The following is a 26,986-nucleotide window of genomic DNA, read 5'->3' as shown; positions in this document are numbered from 1 at the left end:
AGTACCAACCCCAGACGCGGGTCAACCGATTCCGGTTGTGGTTACGCCCGCCAACGACGAGGACATGCCTCCCGAATTGGCCACCCAGTTGGCCGCATGGCTCAACCAAAAAGCAGGGGGTGCTACTGCGCCCGGAGACACGGCCGAAGAGGCCAAGTTACTAATACAGCAGTTGCGGCAGTCGCGAGATGCCGCGAAGGCGAATCTCCCTCTTGTATCCCCACAGGTGACCCCGGAAGGACCAGCAGCTGGTATCGGGAAAACGGCGGGAACAACGACCGAACCGGGTAAGCTCGCTTTGCCAGTGGCGGGGGAGGGCTCATTGCCCTCAAGACGGTAGAGAGTGGTTCAACATATCCCGTTGGCCACGAAAGAATTGATATGGGCAGACAAGTATGTTAATATGTTTTCTTTGTTGACTGACCATCGCGAGATGGAGTATGCTAAGACTCAGAAAGATTTATGGCACCCGAGTGTCTGGCGAGCCAAAATGGCGGGATTCAGGGTGGATGAGACAATAACAAATTGGGCCAACGCCTTTGCAATGTTTACTGCAATTATTGGCGAGCGAAAGCCCGAGGTATTGCCCGAATTGTCTTGTTATCAGGCACGTATAATGGATTTTTATGAAACATATGAGGGGAATGAATGGATGGGTTACGACATGAAATTCCGTAAAGCGAAAGAGTATGATTCATCTCTGACGTGGGATTGTCTCGACTCGATTTCTTGGCAGAAGCAGCTCCTGCCTGGCGCGGCGAGGACGTCCTCGCCAGGTGGGAATGGGTCAGGGTTTTCCCGCCAGCAGCCCGCAGTGCCCTTTCGAGCAGGAGACGGTGGTGATAACCAGCCGAGAACCGGCGGGAATGGTGGAAAGCGGGGGGTCTGTTGGGGGCTTCAATAGAGGCAACTGTACCAGACCGCAAGGGACATGTAAGTTCAAACATGCGTGTGCGGGTTGTGGGAATTCCTCGCACCCGGAGAGTTCATGCAGGTCAAAAAATAGCGGGTCGGGAGGTAGAGGAGGGTCCAAACAAGACTGAAGGGGATCGTTGTGTACAATTGCCCACTCCCGTTGATCTCATGGCTATGACTTCCTGGTTAAACAAATACCCTGATTATGTCTCTGCCGGGGTGTTGAGGAAGGGATTCTTATACGGCTTCCACATCCCGGCGGGGGAATTTCGTGGGGAACCTTTTTGTAAAAACCAGCTTTCGGCACAACATAATCCAGGTGTGGTGGTGAGGAAAATCGCTAAAGAGGTGGCCCTAGGCCGAGTCGCTGGCCCATTTCAGCACCCGCCAGTAGCGAATTTCATCTGTTCCCCATTAGGGGTGGTCCCGAAAAAGGACCCGGGGGAATTTAGGCTGATCCATAATCTGTCTGCTCCGAGGGGTTTCTCAGTAAACGATGCAATTGACCCGGAAGTATGTTCGGTGCGGTACGCATCATTCGATGATGCCGTCACCATGTTAAATCGCCTGGGCCCCGGAGCGCGGATGGCGAAATCAGATATCGAATCAGCGTTCCGGTTGCTCCGGTACACCCACAAGATCAGCGTTTGCTAGGTTTTGCGTTCCAAGGACGTTATTACATGGATAAATGCATGCCGATGGGTTGCTCCATTTCTTGTGCTTATTTTGAAAAATTCAGCTGTTTTTTAGAGTGGGCATTCACCGAGGCCACAGGGCATAGGCATGTTATGCATTACCTAGATGACTTTCTGTTCTTGGGAGCTCCCGGCGACACGGAATGTGCGCGGGCGCTACAGGACTTTTGCGTCCTCATGAGGGAGTTCGGAGTGCCATTGGCACCAGGTAAGACGGTCGGACCATCTACTTCACTCGAGTTTCTGGGAATTGAGCTCGATTCTGTGGAGGGATGTTTCCGTTTGCCGGTGGGAAAGGTAGCCAAATTTAGGGCTTCCCTGGAACTGTGCCTTAGTAGAGAGAAGGTGACCCTGCATCAGCTACAACAAGCAGTGGGTCAGCTTAACTTTGCCTTGAGAGTGATACCAATGGCCCGCCCCTTTTCACGCTGTATTGCACAAGCTATGGTTGGTCTCAAAGAAGGACCCCACCGCACGAGACTGTCTGCAGAGGTTCGCCAGGATATGCGCATCTGGTTGGCATTTCTGGCAGACTTCAACGGTCGAGTAGTGTGGAACAAGCCGCCAGCGTCTTCGGACGAGCTGGGTTTGTGGACTGACTCGGCGGGGAGCGTGGGATTCGGCGCCATCTTTGGTAATCGATGGTCGGCGCAAGCGTGGCCGACGTAGCGGTACGCCAGCGGTCTCACAGGTAACATAGGGTTCCTCGAGCTATTCCCTATTTTTGTTGCTCTGATGGCATGGCCGGACGAGTTCAGAGACCGCTCTGTGGTATTTTGGTCTGATAATATGACGGTTGTCGAATGCATTAACAATCAGGCAGCACGCTACAAATGGATCTTGAGATTGTTGAAGGAAATTGTGCTGCTTTGCATGAGACTGAATGTACAGTTCAGGGCGAAACATGTGCCGGGTGTACTGAATCATGCGGCTGATGCACTCTCTCGTTCACATATGCAGGCGTTCAGGGGGTATCTACCTACAGTGGACCTAGCGGCGGCACCATTCCCCGAAGCACTCTGGCTACTCGGTGCCCCGGATTACAAGACCTCGTGGCAGCAAGCTTAGCCCCCAGGACAAGGAAGGCATACGAAGGAGCGTTTCGTTCCTATTGTGCATTTTTGGGTCCGACAGGGAATCAGAACTGGGGTCAGGAGGATTCCTTCCTAGGGTTCCTGGTAGCACTGCACAGGGAAGGCCGATCAGCGGCAACGGCAATAGACACAGGGCGGCCATTTCATTCATGGCGCAGGTGCATGGCATCAAAGACCCAACAGCTTCCTTTTTGGCAAGAAAAGCCCTGCGCGGTTGGCAGCGCCTCGAGGGTCGAAAGCAAGACGAGAGGCGCCCGATTGGCTTAGAAAGGTTGTCCCTACTTATGGCGAAACTACCCACGACATGCTCCTCCCAATTCGAAGCTGTTCTGTTCCGGGCAGCTTTCGCATTAGCATTCCATGGGGCTATGCGGGTGAGCGAACTGGTCGCAAAGAATAAGAAAGATGTGGAGGGAGAATTGTGCAGGGATTACATCCTAATTAGGGGTGATTCGATGGTAGTCACAATAGCTAGGTCCAAGACTGACCAGGGAGCTATGGGAAACAGTGTTGTTGTCCAACGCATGCGAGGGTCCCCCGCGTGCCCGATCAAGTGCATTGAGGAATACTTGGCACTGAGGGCGGATACATGGGGGGGAGTTTGCTGAGGCACATGGATGCCACCCCACTGACGAGGTTTCAGTTCCAGAGGGTGCTAGCACTGACAATCGCGGCGGCGGGCATGGACCCGTGCAATTTTGGGACCCACTCCTTTAGGATAGGGGCTGCTACTGAGGCTACAGCCAGGGGTCAGAGTGCGGAAGAGGTGAAACAGTTAGGACGATGGTCCTCAAATTGTTTTAAAAGGTATGTGCGATTGCACATGTTGTGAAGTCAAGTTACATGCACTCCCGCTTCTTGTCTTCTGTTTGATTTACAGTTTCGCAAGCATGTCATGCGGGGCGGAATTGGCAGTCGACCCAGCACCAGGGGACCAGCGGTCAGAGATCACCTGCTGAGGAGAGAGTGGTGTGGTTCGTGGGCCACTCATACGTGAGGCGGGCCGGGGACGTATTCAAAGCAGGTGACGTGACTCACGCAGCTGGGGAATACGGGTACAGAGTGGCCTTCCACGGAAGGGGTGGGCTCTGTATTGACCAGTTCGAATCTTTTATTGAGGGTCTCTTAGGGCGGCAGAGGTCACCGCCATCTGTAATCATAGTACACCTGGGGGGCAATGACTTGGTGACACTCGGTAGGCGAGTATTACTCGAGCGAGTTTTGTCAGCCGTTAGCTGGTTAGCAAAAAGAGTCCCGGGGTGCACAATTGCCTGGTCCCACATGATTCCCAGCTGCAGCAGATGACGAGCCGCAAAGCCTGCTGGTCCTCGCAGTCCCGCGCCCTGAAGGTTTTAGCTAGAATTCAGCCACGAAGTCGGCAGAAGTTCCAATTAGGCATTGGCAGTTCCAGGCAGGCAGAGTCACAACAACACCCAAGGCAACGCTGCGAGCGCCCCCCCGTGGAGCGGGGGCCGCAAGTCATTAAGTACTGCGGGGAGGTGGGCGTGAAGAGGCCCCAGCTGCGGCAGAGGACGAGCCGCAAAGACTGCTAGTCCTCGCAGTCCCGCGGCCTGAAGGTTTTAGCCAGAATTCAGCCCCAAAGTCAGCAGAAGTTCAATTAGACAAAAGGCAGTTCCAGGCAGGCAGAGTCACAACAACACCCAAGGCTAGGACTGCGAGCAGCTCCCGCAGAGCAGGGGCTGCGAGTCGTTAAGTACTGCGGGGAGGCGGGGGCGGGAAGAGGCCCCAGCTGCGGGAGATGACGAGCCGCAAAGACTGCTGGTCACGCGCCCTGAAGGTTTTAGCCAGAATTCAGCCCCAAAGTCAGCAGAAGTTCTCATTAGACAAAAGGCAGTTCCAGGCAGGCAGAGTCACAACAACACCCAAGGCTACGAATGCGAGCGGCACATTTGGTACTAGACGTTAAAAGATGAACCATTAGGAAAACGAGATAAGAACATTTTGATCTGTATATATGCTCAATGGGGATCCAAACAGGTCCAATTCCAAGTGTAACAAAAACATCTATGCCAAGGAAACAAACCCATACCCATCGGTTTGACTGCACATCTATTTATTGCATCTCTGTAAAATGTTTACATCATGTTTTAGAAAACATGGACTGATCCAAAAGATTCAATAAAAGACAGCTTTTCAACACGGTGCTATAAAACTGCATAAAATAAGGATATCAGCAATACATTAGAGGGCACAGACACGTGTTCTCAGTTGAAGGAATTTTGTAGAATGCATTTCCATTAAGGGTATTCAGTCCTTGTTGGCTGAGTTTAAATAGAGTGTGCTCTCTGCTTTAGTCACGAATGATGCTGAATATCCATGTTTGGGAGCATTTGCATTTTAGCCACACTTAGATTTTTCGGTCTCGGCTAGCATCTGATTTGCTGCTCTCCCCAGATCCCCAGTTTTTTTTTTCAATAAGACATTTAGCAATATATAAACAATAACACATAGATAAAGAGGCTTTCGGTCAGCCCTCTTCAGCTATTGCTTTGCTTGAGTCTCAATCACAGTTTGGATCGATCCATCATACATCTGCTCGGTGGCTGGGGCATCAGTCATCTTGGGTGACATGATTTATCCTCATTAAATCTAAACCCCCATCGGAAGAAGCAGCACCAATAGGTGAAGTAGTTCAGCATAAAAGGGAAAGCTGACACAGAAAGAAAACTGGCCAGACAAAGCATGCTCTTTAATTATGTGTAAAGGTGGCTGCCATCTTCTTAGAAGACAGAATTAAATGCGTAGGGACTACTGTATATTTCAAAATATGGGTATGTAGCCTGTTAATTTCTGAAATGAAACTATCAAAAGAATGCCTTGTACTTTTCAAATTCAAAATATGCTCTTGATTGCTGCGTCACATGTATATGTTTATATGTGTAGGCACCGAAACAGATATATAGTTTGTAATTCAGGTTTAAATAAATGGGCGTCCTGCCGCTCGGGCGGAGTTCGAAAAGTAACTGCTTGTGTCTGTTATGTTTGTCCAGCTGCTGCACCACACACAACACCTATCAACCTATCAACCTCACCAGACCGCTAGCACCACACTGGCGACGAGGAATCTATGCTGTGAAGTCCTTGTCCCAGAAGACTTGTGGCACCAGTGTGCACCCCTGCAGTGCTGTCACCTCACGAGGGCAGTCGTTCCTCTAGGGCGCCCAACTGAAGAACTCAGCTTATGTGACTCCTTCTTTGATACTGTGATCCACCACACTACCTCCCAGCTGGCCCGATGTACAGTGGGAAGACTAGCTGCAGAGGATAATAGACTATTACCTGCTAATGAGAAGCAGCCCTGCCACGTGCCATGTGCAGGGCACACACGCATCCTGCATAGACAAAACAGCTCCTCAAAGGCGGAGACCCTAGAACGTGCATCTTGCTTGAAGTGTACGCACCTAGCACAGCCTGCATCTCACCTCATAGCATTCAACAAATACCGGTGAGCACCCCAGAACTCAGAACACTGTGAGGCAGGGCTTTAGAAAAGAGCACCTGTTATAGCACAAGCCCTACAAGACTTCCATGTCACAAAACTCCGCCAGGACACTCTGCAGCCACATCTGCCAATGGAGCTGGGCCCAAGCCACCCACCGCACATGCTGCGGAAACACCCACTTACCTTATATCCAGCACCCCGCTGCCTTTTAGTGAGCCCATAGGTTGCTGCACCCACCGCAGTAAGCTGGAAGATGTCGCTTAGCCGGCTAACCAACTATTTTCATGCCACACCGGAGACAGACCCTGTTGTAAAGTGATCCCTGCTGCTGCACTATGCCAGGGAAGAAGTGCTCAAACTATTAGAAAACTTGCCAAACACCGGTGAGGAGGACAACTATGATGCAGCAGTTGCTGCGCTCTACATGCATTTTGACCCCCAGATCAGCTCCAACTTTGAAAGATTGAAGCTCTGGCAAGACCGCCAGCAAGATGACAAATTCATAAGTGGGTTTGACGTGCAATTTCTCAAGATGAAAAGTACTTGTACACAAGATGTCTTCCTCGGAACATGGTACGCAGCAAATCATCCAATGCCTCAAATCAGGTGTGATATGACTCTTCATCCAGAGAGAGCCTGAAATGACACTGGAAGATGGGCTCATGCTCGAGTGAGCTCACCAGCTGTCCCACAGTTGAGCAAAGCGAATATGAGAAGCACTCGCAGAAGTTGCTATTTCACCGACCCCTGTATAAATAGCCTGTGTGAAGACCAAATCCATGGACCAGGTGCGAAAGGCATGACCTGGCATGACCATCTAGGCCAAATCCACAAAACACCCATGTGAGATTATTGTGGGCGGGAATCACACCCTGAGTAACAATGCCTAGCACAAGGCAAGGTGTGGCAAAAACAACCATTTTGCACAAGTCTGTCACAGTGGGCATAGAGTGGTTTAGGGTGGAACCTGGACAACGTTTTGCACCCGTGTTGGAGCACCCAAGGTGGAGGACAACAGTGAATTCTGCCAATAACCAACCATCACATCAGCACATTACACCAAGGTGGCCTCAGGCTAATGGAGATGTTGAGAGGTTTCTCCACACCATTACAAAAGTGCTCAAAATCAGTGTGGATCAAAACGAAGAACCAGAGTGGAAAGGGGCGACCACTCGGTCCCCCCGAACGTATGGTTGGGGGCCCCGATCCTCCCGGGAAACCATTTTGGGCGGGGGGCGTGTCTCGGCTGGTATGCCCGAAGCGGCGTAGCCGGGGCGCGCCTTTTCCCGCCCAAGAGGGGTTGTCCTAGACACCTACACCGATGGCCACGCCCAGTAGGCGTACCGGCGGAGGGTTCACACCCTCCCGAAGAGGAATAAAGAGAGCGGGAATCCGAAGAAGCATCCTCTTGTTCCTGTGCTTGGAAGCTGCACCCACTCGTTGCACGTGAGCCCTCGTCGGAACAAGGAGCAATTTTGAGAACTTGTAATTCTTGTGTTTCTCTTTCAGTGACTTCGAGGCGAAGGATCCAGCACAGATGCCTGTGCCTCTGCCGATTAGAATTGCCTGCTGCCTGCCGCTTTGCCTAATTTCACTGTTTTCACTGTTTTTATCATTGTTTTGGTGATTTCATTCTGTTTAGCGCGTCTAAAGTGTAGCGCTCCGCTGTGCTCCCCCCTCCGCCTCCATTTTAAGTGTTGTTGTTGTTGTCCTCGTGTGCCCGCCCCGCCTCCCAGCTGAGACGCCCTCCCACTGTACTGAAATAGCGCTTCTCCCCCTCAGCGCGCTGTGACTCACTCCTCTCTTCGAGCCGAGTGGTCGCTCCCAGCGTCCCCTGCTGGTTCTGGTATCGTAGCGCTGCTCTGCCTGTGCCTCTGCCGATTAGAATTGCCTGCTGCCTGCCGCTTTGCCTAATTTCACTGTTTTCACAGTTTTTATCATTGTTTTGGTGATTTCATTCTGTTTAGCGCGTCTAAAGTGTAGCGCTCCGCTGTGCTCCCCCCTCCGCCTCCATTTTAAGTGTTGTTGTTGTTGTCCTCGTGTGCCCGCCCCACCTCCCAGCTGAGACGCCCTCGCCCCTCCCCCTCCTCTCTCCATATATGACAGGAGTTCCCGCGCGCAGCGTCCACGCGCAGCGTTCGCGCCCAATCCGCGCCGAAGGTGCGCCAAAGGTAAGCCCGTCTACGCCCGTCCGCGCCAAGCCCGCGCCCAGCGCCATACCCCCTGCCCCTCGCGATCCCCAGCACTCCCGCCTTACCTACGATGCCGCCACCCTCCTAGCCCTTAATCCCGGTCGCGCCCCCAACTGCGTCCAAGCCACTCCTGGACACACTCATGGACCTTTCTCTTGCCACTCCTGCAAATTCTCCGGCACCGACAACATCTCCACCACGACCACATCACTGACTCCCGGCCCCAACCACCTACAATGCATCCTTCTCAACACCCGCTCAGTCCACAGACACGCCATTGACCTATGGAATCTACTAGACACCATCTCTCCAGACATCGCCTTCCTAACGGAAACATGGATGAACGCTTCCTCCGCACCAGACATCACCATTGCCATCCCTGAAGACTATAAGATCACTCGCAAAGACCGTACCAGCCACACAGGAGGAGGAATCGCTATCGTCCATAAGAAATCAATCCGCATCTCAACCAGTTCTGACGCCAACCTCGCCAACTCCGAACACCTTCACTTCCAGATCCACATCGACCCCAAAACCACACTCAGAGGCACTCTCCTCTACAGACCACCAGGACCCCGCGCAAAATTCAGCGAGGACATCACGGACTTCATCACTCCACACGCGCTCCCCTCCACAGACTATATTCTTCTGGGAGACCTCAACTTTCACCTTGAAAAAATCAACGACCGCAACACCGCCACCCTCGTGGACAACCTCGCCAACCTCGGACTTAAACAACTAGTCACTTCCCCCACCCACATCGCAGGTCACACACTCGACCCCATCTTCACATCCAGCAATCATGTCTCCTTCAGCCACACCACGGACCTCCTCTGGACTGACCACAGCTGCGTTCACTTCACCTACAACAAACCAAAACCCAACATCCACCTCCAACCTACCTTGCAAAGAAACTGGAACAAAATCACCACGGACCAAATCTCCGCATCGCTCCTTCGAAACTCCCCAGCCCTCTCTTCTAATGCTAACGAAGCCGCCGCCAACCTCACCCTATGGTTATCCAACACCGCCGACACCTTAGCACCACTGAAAAAACGTCAAAGCAAACCTGGCAGCAAGAAAGCCTCATGGTTCAACGATGATCTCAAGAAGTCCAAGAAACTCTGCCGCTCCCTTGAAAAGGCCTGGAAAAAAGACCCAACCACCAGCACCAAGGACGCCTTCAAAAACGCCTCCCGCACTCACCACCAAATGATCCGAAAAGCCAAGAAAACAGCATTCAAGGATCGACTTGACAACAACGCCCACAACAGCAAGGAACTTTTCAACATCGTCAAGGAATTTTCCAATCCCTCGGCCAACTCCAACGACATCACCCCCTCTCAAACCCTCTGCGATTCCCTGGCCTCATTTTTCCACAACAAGATTGCAGACATCCACAACAGCTTTGACAACCAACCCGGAAACCAACCCACCCTACCATCTGCTGTTCATCTTCCCCCCTTGAACACCCTTAACAACTGGAACCCAATCTCCACTGAGGACACCATCCGCCTGATGAACTCTATCCACTCAGGATCCCCCACAGACCCTTGCCCTCACCACATCTTCAACAAAGCAGACTCCGTCATAGCACCACACCTCCGAGACGTCATCAACTGCTCCTTCAACTCCGCCACCTTCCCGGAGGACTGGAAACACGCTGAACTCACCGCCCTTCTGAAAAAACCAACAGCGGACCCCACCGAACTCAAAAATTACAGCCCCATCTCGCTTCTTCCATTCCCGGCCAAAGTCATCGAGAAAGCTGTCAACAACCAGCTCGCCGCCTTCCTCGAAGCCAACAAATCCCTCGACCCCTCACAATCTGGCTTCCGAGCAAAACACAGCACTGAAACCGCCCTCATCGCAGCAACAGACGACATTCGAACTCTACTGGACAATGGAGACACAGTCGCCCTCATCCTCCTCGACCTCTCCGCTGTCTTCGACACAGTCTGCCACAGCACCCTTCTACAACGCCTCAATAACATCGGAATCCAAGGAAAAGCACTTGAATGGATCACCTCGTTCCTCACTGGAAGAACCCAGAGAGTCCGCCTTTCTCCATTAAAGTCCGAAGCCTCTGAAGTCATCTGCGGCGTACCACAAGGATCCTCACTCAGTCCCACCCTCTTCAACGTATACATGAGCCCCCTCACGGCCATCGCACGCCAACACAACCTCAACATCATCTCTTACGCGGACGACACTCAACTGATCCTCTCTCTCACCAATGACCCCAGCACCGCCAAAACTAACCTACACGAAGGAATGAAAGAAGTTGCCGAATGGATGAAACAAAGCCGTCTGAAACTGAACTCAGACAAAACAGAAGTCCTCATCTTAGGTTCATCCCCCTCTGCATGGGACGACTCCTGGTGGCCGGAAGCCCTCGGAAAAGCACCCATCCCGACAGACCACGCACGGAACCTAGGCGTCATCCTGGATTCTTCACTCTCAATGAACAGACAAGTCAGCGCCGTATCCTCTTCCTGCTTCAACATTCTTCGCATGCTCAGAAAAACATTTCGCTGGATCCCCTCCGAAACAAGGAAAACAGTCACCCACGCTCTGGTCACGAGCCGAATGGACTACGGAAACACCCTCTACGCGGGTACTACCGCCAAACTCCAGAAGAAACTCCAACGAATCCAAAACGCCTCAGCCAGGCTCATATTAGACATCCCACGCAACGAACACATATCTGGTCACCTTAAAGACCTCCACTGGCTTCCCGTCAATAAGAGGATCACTTTCCGACTACTTACCCACGCACACAAATCACTCTACGACATCGGACCAGATTGCCTCAACTCACGACTGTCCTTCTACACCCCCTCCCGCCAACTACGCTCTTCCAGCCAAGCCCTCGCCATTGTACCTCGCATCAACAAGACCACCTTGGGAGGCAGATCCTTCTCATACCTGGCTGCTAAAACTTGGAACTCACTCCCGCTTACCTTCGCCTTACCCAGAACCACCTAGCGTTCAGAAAGCAACTTAAAACGTGGATATTTGACAAGTAATCCTCCTCCCCCTCCCAAGCGCCTTGAAACCCTCTGGGTATGTAGTGCGCTATACAAATTCTATGACTTGACTTGACTTGACTTGTGTTGAGCGACTCGGAGCGAATATTCGAAAACGATGTCTGGCAAGAATGTGGTAAATATTTAATTACCGTCTTAATTTCTATGCAGGTAAGTACTAAAAATAGAATAACTCAATCGGAAAGAAAGACGCAGAGTCCGTGGTGTTAGAGTTCTTAGGGGTTTTATTCCTTAAAAAGGAATGGTTCTTGAACCGGATATCGTGTTCCTGACACCACTGGGGTTCAGGAAGGGATAGAGCATACTTTATTGACAAGACATAACTTTTATACTTAAAGCATATAATGGATACCAATACAGTAGGCGTAACAGCTGAGAGAAACAAGATAAAAGCACACACGTGTTAGCAATACGTAATCAAAAGGCGTGAACTAGGCGTGAACATAGAGGTGTGTGCTAGAAACGTCACATGAAAGTGTCACAAGTGGGTGGGTACATAGCAGAATCTTGCAATGTCAGCAGAAATCTGAGGTCTGGATGCGCGCGCAGCTGCATGACGTGTGATTGACGTGAAGCTGGAGGGTGCAGGGGACTTGACATTTACACTAGCGGAAAGAGACAGAAGTCTGGCATGTCAGATCAACTCGTACCTATATCATATCTGATATCTAATGTTTGGGAACCATATTATCTAGAGGGAAAGGTCTCTTGGGCAGAGGCTATTCTATACTGACTGTGAGTGCGTGTATAAGCGTCTACGTGTCTGCATGAGATGCGAGGGGGCATGGGCCTACCATGGTAACAGAAGCTATGAATTACTTGCACGGAGACAGTGAGGCCGGGCCCTTTGCTCTGCAGCTGGAAGGATGTTTACTTGAACTAGTAGGCAGGAATGTATTTTTGAGGAGCGGAGCAGATAATTCGAAGGTTGAATACAGTCTTGGCAGGCAGCAGGCTGAGCTAAGCGCCGTTAGCCGCACAGGGAGTAAGGCAGAGGTCACGGGTACAGAGGCAGCCCAGGCTGAGGCATTCAGAGTCAGAAGGCAGGAAAAGGCTCGATGGCAGAATTCAGGGCCTACTTCGCCAGAGCTGAAAAACGTGTAAAGTACACCACAAAAAGACGTTGGCATGGCATACTTAGGAACGGAATATTCAACCCGTTCGGGGTGGATCTGAAAGAGGACATGTTAACGTTGGACGCAAATGTATTTGCGTCTTCATAGCTGGCACAGGAGGGAAGTTACATGCACTTTAAGCTCGTACATGGAGACGGTGGGGTACACGTTAGGGAACATTTCTTGACCATAAAATTTATATTTCCTCATTCCCTCCTTGTTCCCTACGGACCCTTCATGATATATCGATCCTCATGAATCGATCAGTCTGTTCGTGTAACATCATTTGCTCTTCTTTCTTCTTTTCGCGTTTTGAGTGAAAACTTGAATGCGGAATACATGATGTGGCACACAGACCACAAATCGCTGGCCCACATTGTAGGCACAGGCAGCAACTGAATACTATGAGAAGGGCAATGCCTAGGAAGGATAGGATCTTCCATCCCCAAGCGGTCAACGTTGTCCAGAACCAACCGGACCAAGTCCAGGTGCCTGGATTCTGATGTATCAAACTTGCAATTTTATGAAGACGTGTGATAGCCTTATATACTGTGTGCTCGTTTTCTGGAATGAAAACACAGCAACTCGACCCGATGACCTTACAGGCTCCGCCCCTATCTGCTAGGATGACGTCAATAACAAGACGATTTTGAAGAACAACAACCCGCATGGCAGATTGCTCCTCTGTTAAGTTGCCTAGAGCGGAGGTAGTTTCATTCACTACTGCTTCGAGGGTTCTAGTTAATTTTCGTATCAGTTTACTATTAAAGACAGTACCTAAGTAGGGGAAGAAACCTTTATTGAAGTCTGTGTATTGCTCCCATGCCGTTTCAGTATAGTCGACAATCGGGAGATCTCTTCGGAGTCTATTCTTTACTAGATTTGTATTTCTGTGATAATCAGGAGGGGCTAGGAAAACGGGTGGCAGAAGGAATGCAATGTAACAGGTACCATCCCAATCTGGAGGTAAGCGTATGTATGCGGTATGGCCACAAACAAAGTAGGAATGACGAGTAGCTCTAAATGAAGACTTGCCTTGATCACTGAATTCGACCACAGTAGTACATTTACTATGACCTAAGTGTACTGAACCCTTCTTTCTGACACATAAGTCACCTGTGACTGGTAATACTGACATAGCAGGCAAAACTGGTGCAGTTTCGGATTCAACAGTAAGGATCATGAGGTTAATTGTATAATTACCTAATCCATATACTTCATTTTCTAGATCAGTTCCTATCCTAGTGGGAAGTCCCTTCTTGTCGGGATAACAGGCGTTAAGCAGAACTAAGTTCAGGTTTCCCCAAACCGAATTTCCTTCGAAAACAGCAATATCAGGATCTAAGGAATTAATTAATCTAAACCATGCTCCACATGAGCCATTGTGAGTGAACGGGTATGGAAAGAGAGGCAGAACTCCCTTGTATTTCTGATAGGGAGGGAGTCGGCCACATATCCTACAGTTTGTAGCATTATTAGTCTGATGGGAGTGATGTAACATACTAATGAATGTGTTGTTGCGCAGCGCAAGTCTGTAAGATAACTCGTGTGGGGGTAATTCGCTAAAAGAATGTTCGGCAGTGACATTGTAAGCAGATTGTTCACGCTTGAAGATAGGGTAATATATATGCAGCAATATACTGGCAGCAATAATCAAAAGGCTTAGAAAAAACATAACCAATAATGTCACTATACAGTGACTACGAAGTGATTTACAATATGCACGTTTCTTGAGTTGTCTCTCTCTCTCTCTATCTCGGTCTAGGGGATACATGTCAGAAACTAATTTAACCGATTCACCTAGGGGAGGACTTAAACAATTAAACTGTCTGACTTGCTAGACCGCAATTTGGTTTTATACTCCTCTTGTGGAGTTTTCTCTCTCTTGGGAACTTTAAAGTCACTAGAATCGGGGCAGTCCTTTGAGGGGGTGGAAGAGTCAGTTTCTGGCAACAGTTCATTACATTTTTTAATATGACTCGTATGGATCCACCCCTTTCGGCCCTCAACTTTAATTGCAGTCCTCGTGGTCAGAAGGACGAGCTTCGGATCCTGCCAACGGGGCTCCAGCGGACTCCTCCTGTCGAAATTTCGTATCAAGACTGTATCACCAGGACGGACATCGTGTGGCTTCACATCAGTGTTGTCGGGAAAGGCTGCGGCAACCTGTGAACGACATGATTGGAGTGCAGACATCAAGGAGGCAAGGTAATCTGTCAGCATATTACAGTCAACATCGGTTATTTTCTTAGGCATGGGCGTCCCCCACATATTTGGTGGTCGGCCAAAGACCACCTCATACGGGGATAGTCCTGATCTCGAATGGGGGACCATTCTCATATAGAACAGTGCAACTGGCAGGGCGACTATCCAGTCGACCCCTTTCTCTTTACATATTTTCGCAAGACGTGTTTTCAGTGTCTGGTTATGCCTTTCTACAAGGCCAGCTGCCTCGGGATGTCGGACGCAATGGAATTTCCACTGATATCCTAGCAGAAGTGAAACCTGCTTCATGAGCTCGGATGAGAATGGCTGTCCGTTATCTGAGTACACGATACGAGGCAAGCCGTACCGTGGGAAGAATTCTCGAACCAGCTGCTTGGCAGTGGTCGGGGCAGTGTAATCTGGGACTGGATATGCTTCGGTCCAACGGGAAAGTGCACAAACAACTACGAGGACGTACTTGAATCCTCGACAACGGTCCATCTGGATATAATCCATCTGGAGGACTTCAAAAGGGTGATCGGGAGGATGAAATCCACCTTGCTCTACAGGGACGCTTTTACCTGGATTGAACTGACAACAGATCATGCAAGTACGCACTTTCTGTTTTGCTGCTGCTCGTAAATGTTTGTTGTACCAGAGATTCTGTAAACTGTCTAACATAGCTTTTTCCCCTAGGTGTGCTGGACTATGTGCTGTATTTATTATGATTTGAACTATAGAGTCGGGGAGAAACCATGTAGATTTTCCCTTCGTCATCCATCCCTGATCTGTCTGGATCCCTCCTAGTTCAGTCCATTTCTTGATTTCATCTGGAGTAGCATGTGTCTGAATATCGATTACATCTAGTGTGGGATCCCTAACTGTCATACAATGTGTCGGCACTATGATCTTTGTTACATCCGTTGTCTGGGTGTGAGTCAATGCTGTATGTTTTGCTGTTTGGTCTGCCAGGTCGTTACCCTGGGAAATGGAGTCTGTAACTTTAGTATGTGCTTTACACTTCATGATGGAAATGCCTGAAGGCAGATGTATTGCTTCTAACAGTGCTTGAATAAGGGGACCTTGTTGGATCTTGGCACCGTGAGAGGTCAAGAAACCTCGTTCTTGCCATAACGCTCCGAAGTCGTGTACGACTCCGAAAGCATAACGTGAATCTGTGTATATGTTAACATTTCTGTTCTTGGCTAGTATACAGGCTCGGGTCAGAGCGATAAGCTCTGCTGCTTGAGCGGACAGTGTATCAATACGATGTGTTTCTTTGACTTCAGTTTCAGTGGTCACTGCATACGCGGCCACTAATTCTCCTGTGCTTGTTCTCATACATGAACCATCCACGTAAAGTGTCAGGTCTGGATTTGTCAGTGGAACATCTGTTAAGTCTCGTCGGGGCTTTGTTACTGCATTAATGATTTCTATACAATCATGCTGGACTGAATCTGTTATAATCGAAGGTAACAATGTTGCAGGATTTAGAATGTTACAGCGTCTGATTTCTATGTGTGGCTGGAATAGCGTCAATTCATAACCTGTCAGTCGTGCTATAGTCAGGTGTTGAGTCTGTGTTCGGTTTAGAAGGACCTCTACAGAATGTGGAACTTGTACTGTCAATGGATGTCCTAATACAATTGAGTCGCTCTGTCTGATTGCTAGGGCTGTCGCTGCCACTGATTTTAAGCACGCAGGCAGAGCCTGGGCTACTGAATCCAATGTACTTGAAAAATAAGCACAAGGCTTATGTGAACCTGCTTGATCTTGAGTGAGGACAGACAACGCTGTACCATCACGTTCTGTAACAAAAAGTGTAAAAGGTTTGCTGTAACATGGTGTCGCTAAAACTGGTGCTTGACATAAAGCTTTCTTTAATTCCTCAAAAGCCTGTGTATGTTCCTGAGTCCAAGGAAGGGCAGTCGAAGTCGCTGCCTCCTGTGTTGTCAACTGAATGAGTGGTTTAGCTAGAAATGCATATTGAGGAATCCATTGTCTGCAGTACGAGGTGAGGCCTATAAAGGCCCGCACTTTCTTTTGTGTCTGGGGTTGTGGCATGTTTACAATTAACTGGATGCGGTCAGGAGTGAGCTGTCTCCCCACTTTGGACAGCAAGTGACCCAAGTACACAACTTGCTGAACACAGAATTGTAGCTTCGAAGGAGACACCTTGTGTCCCTTGTCGGCCAGAAAATGTAAAACTGTCAGTGATGCTTGTTCACATTCGGGTTCACTTCGTGCGGTGATCAGCAGATCATCGACGTACTGTAGTAAGGCAGTGTTAACTGGCATTTGGATACAGTCAAGTTGTCTTTTCAGTGCTTGGCTATAGATGCTGGGGCTTTCTGTGAATCCTTGAGGTGCGCGTGAAAATTTGAAACTTCGTCCATTTAAACTGAATCCGAAGAGATATTGGCTCTCTGGGTCAATGGGTACACTGAAGAAGGCGTTCTTGAGGTCAATTACAGTAAAGAACGTCGCTTCTGAATCAATAGCAGTCAATAAGGAGGAGATGTCGGGAACCACAGGATACTGTGGAACAATGCATTTATTCAGTTCTCGTAAATCAATCACCAGCCGGTATACTGGCGGTGCATTGGGATCAGTACGTTTGAGAATCGGAATGATAGGGGAATTACAGATATTGGAGTCGGTTTCTACGACCACTCCTTGGGCAATGAGCTCTTCAATGATTTCCAGCAAAGCCACTACAGCATCGGGTGGTAACTTGTATTGTCTGATTCGTGGTAAAACAACTCCTGGTTTGAGTGTAACACGGTATGGTGTGATGTGCATGCAACCTACATCGGTTGGGCCTTGTGCCCACAGGTGTTTCAGTACATTTTTCAATCTGACATCAAACTCTCGTAATACATAGTGACCCTTAAAGTCACGTAGGAAGAGTCTAACTCCCTCCGGAGAACAACATATCACTGCTCCTAGAGCCTTCAATGTTTTGATACCTAACAAGTTTTCTGGACATGATTTAGTGAGTAACAAGTCTGTAACGCGTGATAATGGACCTACTGCTAGGGGAACTGGTTTCGATACTTCATTTACAATAGGCTGTCCTGAAAAACCAAGGGAAACATTCTGTGAGCCTGAGAGGGGTGCCCCTGGGACTTCATCATGGCTGATCGTTGTGCGGCTTGCCCCTGTGTCAATTAAAAATTTTCTGTCTTTTCCCAATACTTGACTGTGTACATAAGGACCCTCTTGATCTACAGGAATCTCAATAAGAGGCAAGCCAACCTCCCTCTCTAGGCTGTTTCATGTGTATCGCTGATAATCGGGATAATCAGATTGGGCATACTGGCACATCTGCCGTGAAACTTGCTGCGTCGCGGCAATGGGCTGTGGCTGTGGCTGTGACCCCGCGGCGGTCTGTCCTGTATGTGGTGGAGCATGCATAGGCTGGATATTCTGGGAAGTCTGTTGCTGGACCTGGTCTTGTCTAGGCTGATGCGGTCTTTCTTTAGTTTTACCTGTTGCTATATTGTGTTTCAGGACTGGACATTCATGTACGTAGTGACCTGGCTGTTTGCAATAGTTGCATGTCCCTTTAACAGGAGCTGCTGCATTACCTGTCTGGGTCGTACCCTTCCTCTGACCGTCGGCTGGAACCGACTGGGCCACTATCATTTTCATTTTCGTGTCTTTCATACGTCTCTGTTCGTGATCCTGTTCTTCCCTAATTCTGTTCTGGTGGTATTGTAACATTTGTAACATCTGGGATGGCGTATTTGCTTGCCATGTACTTTCAACTTTATATACACGGTTCTTAACTGATGTCAGGGAATTCTCGACTAGTTTAGTTACAAAAAGATGTGGGTATGACTCGCTACCTGGTTTTAGGCCACATTAATAATGAAACATTTCTCGAATCTTGAATAGAAGTCACTAGTATCTTCATCGTGTTTCTGTTTACAGGCTGAGATTGCGTCCCAGTCTTCCTTTTTAGTTGTCAATAATCTTGGCAAGACCTGTACTATTAAACCTGGTAATGCTTTAGCTTTGTCCCCAAGGCCTAGCCCTGGAGTACGACCTTTTTCCTCGTCTTCTATTTCAGTCCAAATAATCTTTTTATCTCCCACCTCCCATTCCTTTTCCTTGAGTTTCTCGTAAATGCCAGTGGGCAGCAGTACTTTTAACAATTTCATGATATCTGTATACGTGTAATCTCCCATGAGTAACATGTCTTTAAGTTCTCGGTGAAAACCTGCAGGGTCTTTATCGTGACAGGGTACTAGTTTCTTCATTTCTAACAATTCCAACTTTGTTAAAGGTGTGTACACAAATACACGTTCCAAGGCATGATCGGCATTCATAACTGGGTGTACTTCTCGTAAAGGATTCTGCCTGTCAAAATGAAACATTTTTCTTTCTGGGGGCGGAGCTGAAACATATTGTGGGCCTAAGAAAGCGTTATATCTGCGCCGTTGTTCTAGAATTATTTGAATTAACTTGGTACTTAGGCCTCTCCATCTATTCATAAGTAGTGCTTCTAATGTATCAGGTAAGGGACCTGGATCAGAATGTTGTTGTCTGTATAACGTGATGAGATGCTGAATCATGTACACACCGGCTAATTTCTGCTCGTCTGGGGAAAGGTTCAGAAATGTCTGTGCTACTGTATCATCATTGTATGTGCTAGGGTTGTCAGCCCATAGTACTGCTGACCGGGTTAGTTCTTGTTAATCCATAGAATTGAGTACATGGTACCCCATTTGTTCTTGAAGAGTTTTATCGGTAACTTGAAACAGATATTCGGGAGAACTTGGTTTTGATATGCCAGAGAGAAAAACTCTCTTGCTTTCTGGACGAATGCCTTTCCTAAGGTAATTTCCCTTACCTACATACGCTATCATTTCTTTAGTCGTTTCTGGTTCTTCAGGTTCGTCCTCCTCGGAGGAGTTATTCCTGTCATTTTCTTTTTCTTTTTCGTGTATTTCTATTACTGCTTTTCTGATTTTCTTGTACATGCTTGCTATACAATTCAGCTTATCATGGTTTACTTCGGCTATATTTTGACCCCATCTGTTTAGTGCTTCCATCTCTTCCTTGTCTGCTCCAGGCCTGTCTCGGTCTCTTATTAAGCAATTTATGAAGAAACGTAATATACAACCTTGAGTATCAACTTTTTGGTGAGCCAGGGCCTCTTTAATACTTTCAGGATCTTCCCCAGTCTGGACAAAATGATATATTCTATCTAGGTGATCAGCCATCCCTGGGAATAATACTAGGTAATCTGTAGCTTGTCGTAAGCGTAGTGATGCTAACAACATTCTATCGTCTTTACCGGGTACTGGATCGTATCTGCAAATTGGAAGGGGTTCTTTAAGCATGTCAAAACTTGGTGATTGGGGTGTACGTTGCTTCATTAAGTCCCTAATGTTTAATCTGCGTGTTGATGGCGGGGTCTGGAGACCTCCTGTCGCACCTCCTGAGGCAGAGGCTTGAGCATTATTTCTCTGTGGAGTCTGTATGTGTACCTGAACTTGTCTCTTATTAGGATCAGGCGCAAACGGATTTAGTATATTAATCTTAGATGTGGGAAGTGGTGGAGGTGGAGGAGCAGGTGGAGCAGGCTGTCGAACGGGTGAACTTTGTTGCGGCAATGGCGGGACATTGTCTTGAGGCGGGTTGCCACATCCGTCACCGTCAGTAGGCGGTACGTGGGCACGTGGATTGGTGTAAGCGGGTGCTACATCGTCTAGATAGGAAGCAAGGAATATGTCTTTGGTGGTCCTGTGACTTACTTTAGTAGGAACCAATGGTGGCGGCAGATCTTTCGGTATTTCTGAAGTGGCTTCAGGTGAACCCTCGGCCACTAAGTACATGCCATTTACAAGATTGTTTCGCATGCGGTCTACTTGTTCTGCTTTTACTCGGATCCCCTCATTAACTAATTCGTTTTCTCGGACTCTATCCGACTCTTCTCTATGTCTGTCTTCTTTTCGGAGTGCTTTTTCGGCACGTTTATGTGATTCTTTACGCCAAAATTCTATGGCGTCTTTCTGAGATTGTCTGGCTTTCTTTTTCCATAGCGCTTCTTCTACCTTCATGATGCACTCGGCATCCCATGTTCCTGTAACGGGCCATCTGTGTCTCTCCTCTAGGTGCTTGGTATAATCGGCCCATAAATCTAGGTACAGTATGGCATCTAAGCCATGCTTATGGTACATAAAATTTCCAGGAGTGTCCTTAGGGGGGATAGGAATTTCTTCCTCTAGTATCCCTTTCCTAGTTCCTATCTGTCTTAATTTATTGAAAAACGGCATCTTGTTACTTAGTACTGGATACTCGACACTTGTTACTTACTCTGAACACAGCTAGTTACACAAAAACACAGTAATGTACATCAAACAGTCACTCATACCACGACATTAATCACATGAAAACATTTTGAACACATATGACTACCCTTGATACTAGATGTACTGCTAAACAGCACAGATACACTGTCGAGAACAGTGCAAGAACTTGAATGCCTGATATACTGCTAAACAGTACAGATACACTGTCTAAAACAGTGCAGACCGCGTTTGTGTACCCAAACCCGTCTTTACCGGATACATAATAATGCACCCGTCTAGATACGTCCCCAGCAATGGTACTCACCGGGAAGCACGGAACAGAAGGCCTCGGAAAACTCGACTGGACTGGACCGGACTCGACTCGACTCGACTCGACACGTGAATACTTCGGAAACTGGTGGGCCTCTTGACACCTCGGACCTTGCTTCTTTCGGCTAGGCTCTGGTCGGGATCCTCCGCACTCCTCACCGCCTCGTCTGGGTGCTGATCGCAGTCTCCGTCACCTCCGTAGGCCTGAGGGAGATACAGGAAATCCTGCGGGTACGCGTAATTGTCCATCTTGACTTCTGGCAGGGGGCAAAGGTTGCAACGCACCAACCGGTGCGTGGGGTGGGGGAGGGGTCCCTGTTCGGGCGCCAAAATAATGTGGTAAATATTTGATTACCGTCTTAATTTCTATGCAGGTAAGTACTAAAAATAGAATAACTCAATCGGAAAGAAAGACGCAGAGTCCGTGGTGTTAGAGTTCTTAGGGGTTTTATTCCTTAAAAAGGAATGGTTCTTGAACCGGATATCGTGTTCCTGACACCACTGGGGTTCAGGAAGGGATAGAGCATACTTTATTGACAAGACATAACTTTTATACTTAAAGCATATAATGGATACCAATACAGTAGGCGTAACAGCTGAGAGAAACAAGATAAAAGCACACACGTGTTAGCAATACGTAATCAAAAGGCGTGAACTAGGCGTGAACATAGAGGTGTGTGCTAGAAACGTCACATGAAAGTGTCACAAGTGGGTGGGTACATAGCAGAATCTTGCAATGTCAGCAGAAATCTGAGGTCTGGATGCGCGCGCAGCTGCATGACGTGTGATTGACGTGAAGCTGGAGGGTGCAGGGGACTTGACATTTACACTAGCGGAAAGAGACAGAAGTCTGGCATGTCAGATCAACTCGTACCTATATCATATCTGATATCTGATGTTTGGGAACCATATTATCTAGAGGGAAAGGTCTCTTGGGCAGAGGCTATTCTATACTGACTGTGAGTGCGTGTATAAGCGTCTACGTGTCTGCATGAGATGCGAGGGGGCATGGGCCTACCATGGTAACAGAAGCTATGAATTACTTGCACGGAGACAGTGAGGCCGGGCCCTTTGCTCTGCAGCTGGAAGGATGTTTACTTGAACTAGTAGGCAGGAATGTATTTTTGAGGAGCGGAGCAGATAATTCGAAGGTTGAATACAGTCTTGGCAGGCAGCAGGCTGAGCTAAGCGCCGTTAGCCGCACAGGGAGTAAGGCAGAGGTCACGGGTACAGAGGCAGCCCAGGCTGAGGCATTCAGAGTCAGAAGGCAGGAAAAGGCTCGATGGCAGAATTCAGGGCCTACTTCGCCAGAGCTGAAAAACGTGTAAAGTACACCACAAAAAGACGTTGGCATGGCATACTTAGGAACGGAATATTCAACCCGTTCGGGGTGGATCTGAAAGAGGACATGTTAACGTTGGACGCAAATGTATTTGCGTCTTCATAGCTGGCACAGGAGGGAAGTTACATGCACTTTAAGCTCGTACATGGGGACGGTGGGGTACACGTTAGGGAACATTTCTTGACCATAAAATTTATATTTCCTCAAGAAGGCAGGAAAGGGTTCCGAGACAGACCAGGTGCTTCGCATGTTGGTGAACAGAATGACGAGAATAGAACGAAGCATCGGTCAAGTCCCAGTGCTTGGTCGTGATATGGCGGGCATTAAGAAGCAACTGGCCGCAATGAACAAGCCTGGTAACCCGAAGAAGGTAATAGGCCCGGCATTGCCGGGAGTCGTCCCTGAGGGTAGGGGGAAACGGGTCAGGAGGAGGGCGGCAGGGGAGGTTCCGGTCCCTGAGGTGCCCCCGGTCAGCCCTGCCATACCAGATAATGCCCCAGTACCAACCCCAGACGCGGGTCAACCGATTCCGGTTGTGGTTACGCCCACCAACGACGAGGACATGCCTCCCGAATTGGCCACCCAGTTGGCCGCATGGCTCAACCAAAAAGCAGGGGGTGCTACGGCACCCGGAGACACGGCCGAAGAGGCCAAGTTACTAATACAGCAGTTGCGGCAGTCGCGAGATGCCGCGAAGGCGAATCTCCCTCTTGTATCCCCACAGGTGACCCCGGAAGGACCGGCAGCTGGCATCGGGAAAACGGCGGGAACAACGACCGAACCGGGTAAGCTCGCTTTGCCAGTGGCGGGGGAGGGCTCATTGCCCTCAAGACGGGAGAGAGTGGTTCAACATATCCCGTTGGCCACGAAAGAATTGATATGGGCAAACAAGTATGTTAATATGTTTTCTTTGTTGACTGACCATCGCGAGATGGAGTATGCTAAGACTCAGAAAGATTTATGGCACCCGAGTGTCTGGCGAGCCAAAATGGCGGGATTCAGGGTGGATGAGACAATAACAAATTGGGCCAAGGCCTTTGCAATGTTTACTGCAATTATTGGCGAGCGAAAGCCCGAGGTATTGCCCGAATTGTCTTGTTATCAGGCACGTATAATGGATTTTTATGAAACATATGAGGGGAATGAATGGATGGGTTACGACATGAAATTCCGTAAAGCGAAAGAGTATGATTCATCTCTGACGTGGGATTGTCTCGACTCGATTTCTTGGCAGAAGCAGCTCCTGCCTGGCGCGGCGAGGACGTCCTCGCCAGGTGGGAATGGGTCAGGGTTTTCCCGCCAGCAGCCCGCAGTGCCCTTTCGAGCAGGAGACGGTGGTGATAACCAGCCGAGAACCGGCGGGAATGGTGGAAAGCGGGGGGTCTGTTGGGGGCTTCAATAGAGGCAACTGTACCAGACCGCAAGGGACATGTAAGTTCAAACATGCGTGTGCGGGTTGTGGGAATTCCTCGCACCCGGAGAGTTCATGCAGGTCAAAAAATAGCGGGTCGGGAGGTAGGGGAGGGTCCAAACAAGACTGAAGGGGATCGTTGTGTACAATTGCCCACTCCCGTTGATCTCATGGCTATGACTTCCTGGTTAAACAAATACCCTGATTATGTCTCTGCCGGGGTGTTGAGGAAGGGATTCTTATACGGCTTCCACATCCCGGCGGGGGAATTTCGTGGGGAACCTTTTTGTAAAAACCAGCTTTCGGCACAACATAATCCAGGTGTGGTGGTGAGGAAAATCGCTAAAGAGGTGGCCCTAGGCCGAGTCGCTGGCCCATTTCAGCACCCGCCAGTAGCGAATTTCATCTGTTCCCCATTAGGGGTGGTCCCGAAAAAGGACCCGGGGGAATTTAGGCTGATCCATAATCTGTCTGCTCCGAGGGGTTTCTCAGTAAACGATGCAATTGACCCGGAAGTATGTTCGGTGCGGTACGCATCATTCGATGATGCCGTCACCATGTTAAATCGCCTGGACCCCGGAGCGCTGATGGCGAAATCAGATATCGAATCAGCGTTCCGGTTGCTCCCGGTACACCCACAAGATCAGCGTTTGCTAGGTTTTGCGTTCCAAGGACGTTATTACATGGATAAATGCATGCCGATGGGTTGCTCCATTTCTTGTGCTTATTTTGAAAAATTCAGCTGTTTTTTAGAGTGGGCATTCACCGAGGCCACAGGGCATAGGCATGTTATGCATTACCTAGATGACTTTCTGTTCTTGGGAGCTCCCGGCGACACGGAATGTGCGCGGGCGCTACAGGACTTTTGCGTCCTCATGAGGGAGTTCGGAGTGCCATTGGCACCAGGTAAGACGGTCGGACCATCTACTTCACTCGAGTTTCTGGGAATTGAGCTCGATTCTGTGGAGGGATGTTTCCGTTTGCCGGTGGGAAAGGTAGCCAAATTTAGGGCTTCCTTGGAACTGTGCCTTAGTAGAGAGAAGGTGACCCTGCATCAGCTACAACAAGCAGTGGGTCAGCTTAACTTTGCCTTGAGAGTGATACCAATGGCCCGCCCCTTTTCACGCTCTATTGCACAAGCTATGGTTGGTCTCAAAGAAGGACCCCACCGCACGAGACTGTCTGCAGAGGTTCGCCAGGATATGCGCATCTGGTTGGCATTTCTGGCAGACTTCAACGGTCGAGTAGTGTGGAACAAGCCGCCAGCGTCTTCGGACGAGCTGGGTTTGTGGACTGACTCGGCGGGGAGCGTGGGATTCGGCGCCATCTTTGGTAATCGATGGTCGGCGCAAGCGTGGCCGACGTGGTGGTACGCCAGCGGTCTCACAGGTAACATAGGGTTCCTCGAGCTATTCCCTATTTTTGTTGCTCTGATGGCATGGCCGGACGAGTTCAGAGACCGCTCTGTGGTATTTTGGTCTGATAATATGACGGTTGTCGAATGCATTAACAATCAGGCAGCACGCTACAAATGGATCTTGAGATTGTTGAAGGAAATTGTGCTGCTTTGCATGAGATTGAATGTACAGTTCAGGGCGAAACATGTGCCGGTGTACTGAATCATGCGGCTGATGCACTCTCTCGTTCACATATGCAGGCGTTCAGGGGGTATCTACCTACAGTGGACCTAGCGGCGGCACCATTCCCCGAAGCACTCTGGCTACTCGGTGCCCCGGATTACAAGACCTCGTGGCAGCAAGCTTAGCCCCCAGGACAAGGAAGGCATACGAAGGAGCGTTTCGTTCCTATTGTGCATTTTTGGGTCCGACAGGGAATCAGAACTGGGGTCAGGAGGATTCCTTCCTAGGGTTCCTGGTAGCACTGCACAGGGAAGGCCGATCAGCGGCAACGGCCAATAGACACAGGGCGGCCATTTCATTCATGGTGCAGGTGCATGGCATCAAAGACCAAACAGCTTCCTTTTTGGCAAGAAAAGCCCTGCGCGGTTGGCAGCGCCTCGAGGGTCGAAAGCAAGACGAGAGGCGCCCGATTGGCTTAGAAAGGTTGTCCCTACTTATGGCGAAACTACCCACGACATGCTCCTCCCAATTCGAAGCTGTTCTGTTCCGGGCAGCTTTCGCATTAGCATTCCATGGGGCTATGCGGGTGAGCGAACTGGTCGCAAAGAATAAGAAAGATGTGGAGGGAGGCTTGTGCAGGGATCACATCCTAATTAGGGGTGATTCGATGGTAGTCACAATAGCTAGGTCCAAGACTGACCAGGGAGCTATGGGAAACAGTGTTGTTGTCCAACGCATGCGAGGGTCCCCCGCGTGCCCGATCAAGTGCATTAAGGAATACTTGGCACTGAGGGCGGATACATGGGGGGGAGTTTGCTGAGGCACATGGATGCCACCCCACTGACGAGGTTTCAGTTCCAGAGGGTGCAAGCACTGACAATCGCGGCGGCGGGCATGGACCCGTGCAATTTTGGGACCCACTCCTTTAGGATAGGGGCTGCTACTGAGGCTACAGCCAGGGGTCAGAGTGCGGAAGAGGTGAAACAGTTAGGACGATGGTCCTCAAATTGTTTTAAAAGGTATGTGCGATTGCACATGTTGTGAAGTCAAGTTACATGCACTCACGCTTCTTGTCTTCTGTTTGATTTACAGTTTCGCGAGCATGTCATGCGGGGCGGAATTGGCAGTCGACCCAGCACCAGGGGACCAGCGGTCAGAGATCACCTGCTGAGGAGAGAGTGGTGTGGGTCGTGGGCCACTCATACCTGAGGCGGGCCGGGGACGTATTCAAAGCAGGTGACGTGACTCACGCAGCTGGGGAATACGGGTACAGAGTGGCCTTCCACGGAAGG

At 49.4% G+C, this 26,986-nt stretch overlaps 1 protein-coding gene across 1 annotated transcript in view; it reads right to left on the bottom strand.

The window, feature by feature from the left end:
- LOC147730469 (cyclic nucleotide-binding domain-containing protein 2-like) overlaps positions 1 to 26,986 on the bottom strand; it is an 822,009-nt gene that overhangs the window by 170,292 nt on the left and 624,731 nt on the right. Inside the window, 2 exon segments of the mRNA XM_086954071.1 lie at positions 16,807 to 16,826; positions 24,953 to 24,968. Of these exon segments, the coding sequence (XP_086810197.1) occupies positions 16,807 to 16,826; positions 24,953 to 24,968 (36 nt within the window).

Source organism: Lissotriton vulgaris, chromosome 2_1, assembly GCF_964263255.1.
Source record: "Lissotriton vulgaris chromosome 2_1, aLisVul1.2, whole genome shotgun sequence".
Taxonomy (NCBI): domain Eukaryota; kingdom Metazoa; phylum Chordata; class Amphibia; order Caudata; family Salamandridae; genus Lissotriton; species Lissotriton vulgaris.
Note: the sequence above shows the minus strand (reverse complement) of the source record. Positions and strands in the feature narration are given on the sequence as shown.